Raw genomic sequence first — 12,578 nt, 5'->3', positions numbered from 1 at the left:
TAGAGCTTCTTCTTTCTCTGAGGAATTAAAGTGTTCAGCTCCCAAGCAGCTGCCATCTTGTCACTTCCTCTGACTGTTTTTGGAGGGACTGAGGGACTTCACTGTCACCTCATCTCCAGAGAGCATTCTGGAAACGTGGCATCTCCAGAGTTCTGCTCCACCTTCCATCACAGACTTCCCTTCTGTTGGACAGCTTGTCGTCTTGGAAGCGTTTCGAGCGGCTCCAACTCTTATTCTCATGTTCTTTTCGTGAAAAGACATGTTTACAACATGGAAGCACCCGAGGAATTTCTTTTTTTTCTCTTTACATATCACGTCAGATTTTATTTGAAAGCACTTTATTGTCGTACACTATTGAGCGCTTGCTTTTTATTTTAAATAGCCAGATGAAACTTGTGTATGTACAAAGCCATTTTTCTCCACTGCACCAACAAAATGGGTTTTAAGATGGCATAGCCGGGCTGTTCCATGGTAATTTTATCTGTTCCCCGTCAGAAATTGTTCAAGTAATACCGTGGAGAGGCTCCATGCTTGTAATGACAGCCTTTAATGACAGGTGGAATTCACTCTGTGCAAGTCATTTTGCCTTCGATCAGAGCACTTCTCTCCTCCTGTGCAGATAAAAGTACATGATGGAGACGCTGTGTGTTTTAGGGGGTGGGTGTGGGTATCTCTCTGGTATATTCATCTGCGATTTGCTACAACCGTTGGCAATGTTGGACTTCTCTTTTCACCTCTGAAAGCGTTGAGGGCAAGAGGGAGTCTAAGTGGTTTCACCAGATCCCTCTCATTTCTCTGTAAAGCTTGGCTAACGGGGCCCTTTATAGAAGCGCCTCATGTGGGCCGTTTGTGAGTAGTCAGCAGGACGAGAGGGGGTGCTGCCAAAAGCACCACGTGTTTTAAAGACGCCAGCAGGGCAGATTTGGTCTCAATTGGGATTGGTTTATATTGGCTTGAGCCTGCAGCGACAAGTTATCGACTCACCTTCCTTCTCCCCGAACACAAGCTCTTGTTCTTTCCTAACAGGCTATTTTGGGTTTCCGTTCTCGTTGGACCTGTTTGTTTGAATTTCTCCATCTGTTTGTGTGTTTGCGTGTGTGTGCGCAAGTGTACCTTTGTCTGACCCACGCTATTCTTCTGCTGTCTTTGCCTTACAGGTATAAAGGATGTGATCTATTTGTCAGACAAATACCATGACACTCCAGAAATGACTGCCTCCAGACGGCTGCTCAACTTGGCGGGCGTCACGTACAAGTAAGTCTCTCGAGTCTGACCTTAGTAGAGGGTTTGCTGTGTGGCTCGGAAATTAAGAGGCCTCATTTGCATTCTTCTCGGTTCTGACTGGCCCGAACGATTGTACAATCAAGGCTGTAACGGAGGCCGACCCTCAGATGTGTGGGTGTATGTGTGACCTGAAGCCTCAAAAAGCCTCTGTGAGCCTTCGAAAAAAAGACATGCTTGGGGAAGAATGAGTAAGCACTGCGCACAAGTCTAGATAAGCTTCAAACAACATAGGAAACCAAACTGTATCGCCTTTATAACAACTGCAATAAATAGACATTACGTAGTCATAATTGATTTTAGTCAATTGATTTTAATATAATACTATTAACACGAATAGTTCATCTAAAAATGATTTTTTTTTTCATGCTCAACCAGTTGGAGTTTTGTTGTTCTGTTGAACACAAAAGAAAATATATTGAAGAATGTTGAAAACCTGCAACCTGCCTGCAGGCACAGGACATCAACATGACGTTAGATTGAGGTTGTACTCCTACTTCGGGAAATGTTGCATTTTGTTTGGAAATGAATATCGGGTTGAATTCAGAACCCAACATCAGACTGACGTCAAGGTCCTATGTCCAACCTAAAATCAAGCAAAATCAACATCTTATAATGTTACTTCAAGTAATGTGGACATTGCCACTATGATTTCATTAAAACACTTAGGATTATGGTTGCCATACTTGATAATTAAATGTCAATTTTTGACTTCGCTATGACTATATATATTTGTGTGTGTCTGTCTGTGTGTGTCTGTGTGTGTGTGTGTGTGTGTGTGTGTCTGTGTGTGTGTGTCTCTCTCTCTCTCTCTCTTTTCATTTTGGCATTTTGCTTTCATGTTCGTCACCTAGCAACAGCCGTACACACAACAGCAGCTCAATGACGCAAGTGTGGTTGGGAGCTTGGGTACGGTCCAGGCTATTTAATCAAGTGTGAAAGCACCCTTATAGAACGTGCTCAAATGTTAGTGGGAAATGGACGCTTTTAAAATTCCAGTATTTATTGACAACACTATAGTCACCACACAAAAACTATTTCTGTGAAGAACAAATCTCAGACATCAAGTAATGTTACAAACATACTACTGAGGCGCAGCATGATGACAACATTTAAATCAACCATGTAGTTCAAAGCAGTTTATAGGAACACTGAGACTAAAAGAGCCAAATGTAAATGCAAACATTTAACCCCTCTAAACGCATAATGTAAGGGAAGAAGTCCTTCATTTTATTTTAATGAGATGCAGGATTAACCAACTACTCGGCTGAACTCTCCGTGGGGTTTGCAGTCCTAACAGAGTCCTCTTTATGTTGGAGAGAGCCAGCGGGAGCCACAGCCAGAGCGGACAGGACTGAAATCTCATCTCCCCAGTTGTATGTACACACTATATATAGATGCACAGTAAATATACTCTGAAGCCTTTCATCAGAGTCAGATCAAATAGGACTGGGGGGACATGAGCCTGAGGAGACAAAAGGAGTAGATCCGCCTGAAGATGAAAATCAGGAAATCTTTTAAGATACTTTCATGCCTCTTGCCCGTCTTTGAGGGTAGCAAGGTTAATTCCCCCGCTGCCCGTTTTTGAAGGCAGTTTTCCGATACTTCTACTGTTACTATGAATGCTGGATTTCTGCATCTCCACCCCTTCAGCTCTTTGATTGCAGGGCCATAGTATAAAGCTCATATTAAAACCTATTTAACACTCATCATGTTTTATTTGGTCCCCCAATGTTCAGCCTGTGTCCTTAATATATTGAGTTATTGAATATAGGCATAATGAAAATGCATCATATTGATATTGTCATTGTTGGGCAGTAGTGTTGTTACATGTAGTGATGCTACTAGCTTAACTACATTTACTCAGTAGCGTGACGGTAGTTGCTACTTTTCTAAATTAAATAGCTTTGCAGTAGCGAATCTATTTTTTTTAGTCAAGTAGCGAAGTAGCATCCACACAAGCTACATTTACTGATCGCAAACCAGTTAGTGATAGCACCGACATTCACTACATATAGTTTACTGGAGTAAAGGCTAAAGTATACTATAGGTAATTACTATTAGTTCATGATATTATGTGCAGTAAATAATTGAACTAAACAATTATGGCTCATATATTTCATTGACTGAGCCAAAAGGCAAAGCTCTCGATTTCCTGGTCAATCTATGTTCCTACTCTCACCTATGGTCATGAGCTGGGTCATGACCGAAAGGACAAGATCTCAGATACAAGCGGCGAAATGAGTTTCCTTCGCAAGGTTGCAGGGCGCACCGTTATAGATAAGGTGAGGAGATCTGTACCCAGGAAGAGCTCAGAGTAGAGCCGCTGTTACTCCACATCAAGAAAAGTCAGCTGAGGTGGCTCGGGCATCTGTTTACAGCTTGCGACATTTCCCAGGGGCTAGCTTTTAGTGTAGTTGAGCTACATTTTAAGTAGAGTAGCTAATAGCTTAACTCACTACATTTTTCAAGTAGCTTACCCAACAGTGGATATTGTGGACACTTTATAATAACTTGAATAATTTCTGAATAAGTTGAATAAATGTATTAGTTAACTTTTAGAGTGTCTTTTAAGAACATTCAGATTATTGTATTGGCAGTGGTTGTTCCTCACAGCAAAAAATGCTTGAAGAATTTATTTTTTAAATGCATCTTTTTATTAACATTTTAATTATTAATCACAAAATACATTGAAACAAATCAACAAACAAAGCCCATAACAATGCAATGCTAAAGAAAGAAAATACATTTCTATATATATAATATAATATTTATAAGCACTTAATTATAAATAATAATATTAATAATAATAATAAAAAGTAATTAAATAAACTAAAATTGTAACTAAATAAAAAAATATAAAGATTAAATAATGATAAAAATAAAACACGCAAATTTAATTATGACATACCATAACTCAAAATACAGCTTAAAGAAACATCAATTAAATTAGTAAGGAATCCACACTTGATGTAAAGCCTCAGTGAACATATAAATGACCCAGGTTAGAAATTCTAGGAGAATAATTTCGCTAATAAAATTGTACCATCCTTTCAAAAATGGGGGTTTGTTACTGATCAAGTTCATCAGTATATTTTTCCTGTCAGCAAAGGCTAAAATGCTTGAATTGAAAGGCAGTTCATTTTTAAACATTAACATTTTCACATTAATTTGGCCTACAACGTTGAATGTTCTGAGGCCCCGTTTACAATAGTGCATTTTAGTTTTAAAACGGCGTTTTAGAATGAAAACGATCCGCATCCTCACTAGCGTTTCACCCAGCATTTCTGAACAGCTCTCCGTCTACACCAAAACACTGAAAACGCACATCATGTGACCACACACACTCTCTCTGGCATGTGCTGCTGCCTATCTAGCCTGATGAGAGCTGTGCTTTGCGGAGTGTTCATCAAGGATCTACCGCTCGATCTAATCTCACTATATTTGTTAAACGTGATATTAAATTCATCTTATTGTCTAACAACATATTTCCCGACTTTGGTTTTTTGAATATATCACTTGTTTACAGGTAACGTGTTTGACTAAGCGCAAAGATAAGTTAATTAATGTAACCACATAGCCTATATTCTGCATATTGACTGTTTGCTTGCTTTTATTTCCTATAATGTATAAACTTATTGTACTTTATACTTTTATAATGGCAATTATTGATTATTAACTGATATTCAGCAAAAGAGAGGGTTTGTTTTGTATTTTCAATGAAGGTGAAAGAAGGCAGTAATGTTATAGGCTCAGTTTTGTTATGAATACGTATCCAGTGAAGATGATATATGTAGCACAACACCTCAACATTTCTGCTGTCTGTTAAGTAGTTAATATCAAAATTAAAATAGCAGTTTCTTATATCATGTTTTCATTTTATTGTTAAGATATAGTGAAACAAAGTAGCCAGTATGCTGTCAATAAGGTTATAAAATACACTGTTCCTTTTGTAGATTTACCGACATGTCCTCGGGAGTCGGTTTTCCATATCCAATTTGCGAAGTCTGAACTTACAAGGACTGAACTTGTAGGACTGAACTGTGTGTAGGCTACTTAATGTTGAGGAAAAGCCCCAATCAGAGAGGCAAAGTTCTGTAGCACCGCCTCCGTTTTCAGATGTCTCCGTTTTCCCCCCCATCCACACTGAGACCGAGCAGCAGCATTTTAAAATGAAAACGACCTCTTCAGCGTTTCCAAAACGCTCCGTTTTCGGCGCTCGAAAACTCTGGTGTAGTGTGGACGGATGGCGTAACCGTAGCAAAACTTTTGCGTTTTCAAACTAAAATGCATTAGTGTAAACAGTGTTGTTTTTCACAGAACAATCTCAGGCCCTCTTTGTTTAACTCTGTACAGTAAGATTCCATTAACTAGGTGATGCTAATGTCTGTTAATGCCAAAAATCACACGCAAAGTTAATAGTTAAAAGTTATATTTTTAACACAAAGTTTTATTTTTATCAAAACTTTAGCAAAATGTAAATGTCTTTCCCACTTTATATAAAAGGCTTTTTAATGATGACAGTTTAAAGACTCCTCTCATATGAGGAATGAAGTCGCATGCATTGCTCTGGTGTGTGTTTTTTTTCTCAAATCTTGATGGTTTTGTGGGTCTCGTCTTTCAAATCTAATCTTTATTTTGTATTTTTTATTGGATTCAAATCAGATGGTTGGCTAGGCCATTCTACTGCTTGATTTTATTCTCTGTAAGCATTTAAGACTTTCCTTTGGATTCCTTTCCTTGCTGAAATGTCGACCCTGGTTTCATCTTCATCATCCTGGTAATGTAAATGTTGGACTGAAGCAGCGAATATTAATTAACAGTGAGGAAGGGCAGAGCGTTGCTGAATAGCTACTGAGAGATTTCAGCTGCTGTCTGGGATTTCACTGCATTTCTACACTTGCCCTTTCTTCATGTGTTCAATACCTTTTCTTTTATAACTTCATTTTTTAAACTAATTAGATTTGTTTCTTCTTTACATATATGGATTTCTTTGGTTGCTATAAACATCCGGTTAAAATTTCATGTCAGCAGCACCTTTAGAAATATGTTTTCTGAGAAAAATAGTGACGTGTTCAATACTTATTTTCCCTGCTGTATTATGCTACAGTTTCATCAGTGGAGTATTGATTATATTCATGTATGCAGAGGCCCTAAAAAGTGTTTGGACACTTAAGCCGCTCTTAAATGCAGGCATGCCTTTGCATTTATGTAACAGATAGAGGCCTATTATTTGCATGGTGAAGAATGTGTGGAATCCAGTCATAAAAATGAATTAGCTTTATAATGCAGAATGTCCCAGAATTTTTAGCTGTGCACATAATCAAAATGATATGTGGATTAGCGTCTGTAAAATTCAGAGGACCGTTTATTTTATTTGTGAGAATGACTGCTTTGAGAGTTACTCTATGTATTTTTGCTGTTTCAAATGACCTCTTGTTATATCATGTACACACAGAAACTCAAAGGTCTTCATGACAACCCACCAGAGTTAAAGAATGTCTTCATTTAAACAAATCGTGAGAGAAGTATAATGATATGTTACAGCAGAATTTACTTTTTTATGCAATATAAGAAAAAGAGGTAGTAATTATTTAATTTTTTTAAAGTTTATTATTTATTTAAAAAAAAAAACAAATACACAATTGTTCTTCAATATTATTTTTTTAAATAAAAGTTTTATAATTTTATTTTATAAAATAATGTGCATTTTGAAATCTTTAATAAACTGTTGTTAAATTGAATACGTTTTATAATTTTAACCAACTGGGCTTGTTTTTGATTTACTAAAACCGTTTTATTTTTAACCATCATTAAAATGGTTCATTGTTAAAAAACCTAATGAGAACAAACACAGAATGTTTAAATATATTTAAAAAAAAAACTTAATGGTTGTGTGTGTATTGAAGCTGCATGATATTGGAAAAAAGGTCTAGTATTACAATATTTTCTTATTCTTTATTTCTTTGCTATTCTTTTCTTTATTATATATTGTGACACGAATACAATTGACCTAGATGTGCTGAAGAAATATTTGGAAAGAATTTATAATTTTAAATTAATTGGGATGATTCTGTAGCAGAGTGCATATGCATAACATATAAACAATCAACAAGCATTGACGAATTGAATTGACGAATTGAATAATCAAATGTAAAATAGTATATATATATATATATATATATATATATATATATATATATATATATATATATATATATATATATATATATATATATTAGTGCTGTCAATCGATTAAAAAAATTAACTAATTAATCGCACCTTTTAAAAAAAATGTATCGCAATTAATCACGATTAATCATTTAAAAATACTGAAACGTGTAATTTTGGCTATTTAAATGTAAAATTCATGTAAACGCAAGACAAAAAATATTTAAACTCAAAATATAATTGTTTAGTAGAATTTTTGTTTAACTTGTAACACAGATTTCTTCATGTAAACAACATACTCACAATAAACCATCAAGATCCTGGCTTGACAGCCATATTTATTACAGAAATTAAAACACAGGCATGTTAATGACATTTAAATTTCAAAACAATCAATGCCAATAAAGAAGACATTGATTTCCATGTTGGATTCTAAGTGGATTGCAAAAAAATGCCAAAATACAGGAATTGCAGATATGGAAAATGAAAAATTATAATAATAAACTATAGAATACAAACTGTTGCACTCATTGTCAAGTTTTATTGCTGTGAGTTGAGAACATTAGTTATAAAGTATAAACAATTTTGCTTAATCGTCCTTTACATTCTTCAAATGGCTGAGACTAGGAGTATCCTGCAAGTGCACAGAGACTCCAAAATGCCCGCAAATTAATGATAATTTCTTGCAAACCGGTTGTTAAATACATTGCTGTTTATTGCTATTATTACTGTATTTCACAAGGATTCTGACACAACAACGTGAAGCATACGCTTTCGTTGCGTTTAATAAGGAAACATGCTATACTTGGAGGGCTTATGCTGAAAAGCAGAGTAATGCCCTGTCTTTGACAGCTCGCGACTTCACCAGAGACGTTCTGAGTACATTCACGTAAGACAACAATACTCCGATTTTAATATGATTAAGATCTTACTCTTATTAAAATTCTACCGTGTAGCCTTAAAAGGAACTTTACCTTAAAGGAACACCGAGTCACGAAATGCGGAGGATTTTCTTTCAGTTCGTCTGTATCAACTTACAACAGAAGTCGAAAGTTAAAAATGAAACACCCAAAATTGCATAAAACTTTGGAGAGCCTGGTGATGCGAGCAATTGTTTTATACTGAAACTTGCCTTCAAAAAGTGCTTCCTTGGTCTTATCCACATTTATTGCATGTTGAACACATGTCCACCACAACAGGAAGTAAAAAAAACCTGCAACTGCGTTAATTGCGTGAATTTTTTTTAACGCGTTAATTATTTAAAATTAATTGCATGCGTTAACGCGTTAATTTTGACAGCGCTAATATATATATATATATATATATATATATATATATATATATATATATATATATATATATATATATATATATATATATATAAAATCAAGATTAAGCCAGTAATCGGAAATATAGGAAAATAGGAAACATTGTAATTTTTGACCCACCCTTGTGCCACTTTTTCCTTACTAATGGTGTCAAAAGTAACGCTGCAATTTACGTTTAAAGTGAAATATTAAGTTTATCTACAATAAAATTGTTCTACATTTTTTCAAATTACCATCCGGTAATTATAGACCAAACTTGTAAGTTAGTAACCAAAGCAAAAATTATATTTCAATCTGAAACATTATCTTTAAAAATTAGGTTTTTATGAAAAAGTAGTACTTTCGTCCCCACTGTCATCATGGAAAAGACAAAAGAAATGAAATATTATAACTGTTATGTTTAAAAAATATAGAAAAAATATCTTCTCTCGGTAAAACAGAGCAAAATAAATCATATTGTGGGAAGCTTTTGTTTTACATTTCACTATCTAGTCTCTGCTTGCATATTCAATGAAAGCTTTAGACTTGATTTTGACTACCAATGAACTGCATTAATAGGCCATGTTTCCAGTTGCAGATGAACCGGAATGAAGGATGCACGGACGTGTTATTAAAACATCACCAATGCGCTGCAGAATTCTGCATTCAGAATTCTGAATGAGCAGATGAATCGATTTACTCGGGCTTCAACTGAAGGCGGCTTACCATTAAAGAACATTGGATAGCAAGAGACAAAGCTTTGTGGTTGTTCATGGACTTAGTCTTTGAATACTTCTGCTGTCAATAGAGCAGAGATTCTATCTGTATTGGCCTTTGTTGCTTTAGCAGTTTGATGATGAGGAATAGATTTTTGCCACATACAACTCATCTCATGCTGAGAGGAACGGGTTAATGCGAGAATGAAGAGTAAAAAGAAAAGAGTTGGGTAGAAGGTGCACTGAAAATAATAAAAGAAATGAAAGCATGGTTTGTGAAGCAGTCGCAGAAGACGAGGCTAAAAGTGGGAAAAATAAGTAGTTTACCACCTGCTGGTTTAGTTCATGTTGGCAGGGTATTTTCCTGTGGGATGTTGGGGTGCTTGGTCCCTGCTGGCATTGCCTTATGAAGAGGTTTCCGCTTGTGTTTTCTCATGAGCTTTAGTGTGTAATTGGTTTCCTCAACCAGTGTGACAATGAGAACAAGTGAATTTTCTCCCCATTTTATTAAGGTGTTTTAAAATAAGGGGCCCTATTATACACCCGGCGCAATAAGGCGCAAAATGTGTTGGGTGCGATTTGTTGCTATTGTCAGATCAGTGCAACTGTAATTTTCTCATATTGTGCCATGTTGTTTAAATAGCAAATCCATTTGCAGCCCTTTGTGGATTCATAGCCATGCTAGTCTAAAATAGAGGTGTGTTAAGGCGCATTGTTGACGCGTTGCTATTTTTAAGAACTGAAATAGATTGCGCCATTGACCATTAGTTATGCGCCTGTGGGGGTTCAAACGCTTACACAGTACTTAATACACACAGGATGTACAAAAATACACAAATATCTTTACATATGAAAACAGTAAAATGATTAAAATGTTACAAAGACATTATTTTCTACATAAATATAAAAAACACTTCCTCCATGCCTTCATCTCGGGAGACTTTTTCAGTTTATTCATGACAATATGTATTTGTATAATGTTATTATTCTTAGCAGTATTATTTATTATATGCATATTTATATTTGTTTTAATAAAGACAAGTTTAGATTTGTCCTCCTGTCAGGTTTTGGAGACGTATGCGTCGCTATATGGGACACAGGATTTGGGTCTTTGGATATAATTCAGCTTGACCAAACTTGGTTATTATTGTTCATTTATTCGTTTGCTGGAAATTAGAACTGAATTTAGAAATAGCTTTAAAATAAATCTTTGCGCTTAACAAACAAAATTAAATAGATTAATAGATGTCAGATGTTCAATGGAGTGCGTACAAAGGTCTTTCCTTATTCACAAAAGTAAAGGAGTAAAGTAAAGAGACTGATTGGAGGAGGCTCGTTCTTTGTCCTTGTCCTGCAGATGGTCTGTTTAACTGTCTTCTCGCTTGTAGTGAAATGTTCAGTTTTTCCACTTACAAAGTCTGCCATGTAAATATTAAATGTGCCATGGCGCAAAAACTTTTAAAGGGAATAGGAGATGAGACTCTGATTGGTTTAATGCATGTTATGCTCAAAACACACCCATAACTCATTAAGAGAATGAGCACAACCCTGTTAGACTATGTGCCAGGGCACAGAGCATATTTTTCCATCTTAAAAATAGCAAAAGTGGATTTGGAGACACCCTTAATGCTTATGCACCATGTACTTTAGATTTGCACCGAGATCATTAAAATAAAGCTCAAGGACTGTGTTTGACTAAAGTGACAATCTATTTATGATGCAGTTATGTGTTTTTTTTCTGTCTTTCAGGCAATTCAAGCCAAAGCAAGGCCGGATTGTCATTGATTTTAATTCAATCAACCACTCCGACTTGAAAAGCACCAATGGTTTTGCGAATGTGCAGTCACCATAGAATGAGGAACTTTGATCATGACACTAAGAATGAATAAAACATTGTTTTATTTTCCATCTGGCTTTTTGGAGTTGTTATGCACTTTTTGTTTTAAATCTCAGTTTCTTCTGATCTTGTATGTTGCTGAAATTAGCCATTGTCGACCTTTTGAATGTGTTTCTTTTATGTATGTGCTGTAATCAGTGTTTGGTTAAGTTACTTTTCAAATGAATATTACAATCCTGAGTCACCTTATAAAAAAGTTACTTTTTAAGGAGCGTAATGTGAAAATATGTGCTATTTTTGCATTTCTTTTTAGATCAAGATAGGCATAATATTGTAATTGATTGCTTTTAAAAGAAACTTTACCCAACTCTGGCTGTAATACCATTATCAATTTGCATGCATAACAGCAGCTGCTGAGTGACCTTGGCTGATTCTTGATGCAATTTTAAATTGATTCTTTTAGAGTTTCATTCATGATAAGTGAGCTGGCAAAATCAAGTTGGATGCCAACATTAACTAAATAAAATGGTTTACCTTTTTTCCTTTTGTATTCTCGCTGTAATATCGAATGTTTATGACTGCATTGCTCATGTCCATGTTTTTTTTTTAGTGCTGTAACAGAGAAACCTCATGTTCTGTCAAATCCACACTGTTTTGTGCATATTGTGTCTCTGCAGGTTAGAACCCGCAACTTCAGGATTTAATAAAAAAAGAGACTCATGTTTAGAAAGAACTGTTTGCGACTGTTACATATCATACTATGATCACACTCAGAAAACAATCAAAAAAGAGAAAATAAAATGACTCATTCTTTCTGGTTCATAGGCATCCTGTGAGAGTCACAATATTGTTTTTCATCACACAGGACAACATATATCAGAGCTGTCCACAGAGCTGCTGTTGTACTTCATGAATACATCACTGAACTTTTTATCATCACGTTTTTATTAGTTTTTTTTCACAGGTCAAAAGTTCATTGAGAATTCCTTTGAGTTGCAGAACTTGGTATAGTTTAAGTACCAATTCCCACTATCAAATACTGGCTTATTGCCTGCCTATTAGTAAGATTTTGCCTGTTCATTCATACTTATAAAATATGTCTCTAAAAGGATCTCTAATCCTACCTAATACCTAAACCCAACTACTACATTAAGTATTAATCATCAGCAAATTTTGGGACAGTATGGAAAGTGCAAATATAACAAGAAATTATTGATTTCTAAGTTTAATTTGATTAGTTAAATTGCAGACAATAATAATAAAAAA

General features: G+C 35.3%; 1 protein-coding gene across 3 annotated transcripts in view; it reads left to right on the top strand.

The window, feature by feature from the left end:
* Window positions 1-12,042, top strand: part of dctd (dCMP deaminase) — a 46,276-nt gene extending 34,234 nt beyond the window's left edge. Inside the window, 2 exon segments of one of the 3 annotated variants that reach the window (NM_001017639.1) lie at window positions 1,158-1,254; window positions 11,225-12,042. In NM_001017639.1, the coding sequence (NP_001017639.1) occupies window positions 1,158-1,254; window positions 11,225-11,327 (200 nt within the window). In that variant the 3' untranslated portion in view covers window positions 11,328-12,042. 3 annotated transcript variants of the gene reach the window in all.
* The last annotated feature ends 536 nt before the right edge of the window (window positions 12,043-12,578 follow it).

Source organism: Danio rerio, chromosome 1 (assembly GCF_052040795.2).
Source record: "Danio rerio strain M-AB ecotype USA chromosome 1, GRCz13ab, whole genome shotgun sequence".
Lineage (NCBI taxonomy): Eukaryota > Metazoa > Chordata > Actinopteri > Cypriniformes > Danionidae > Danio > Danio rerio.
The sequence above is the reverse complement of the archived record's forward strand: the minus strand, read 5'-3'. Positions and strand labels throughout refer to the sequence as shown.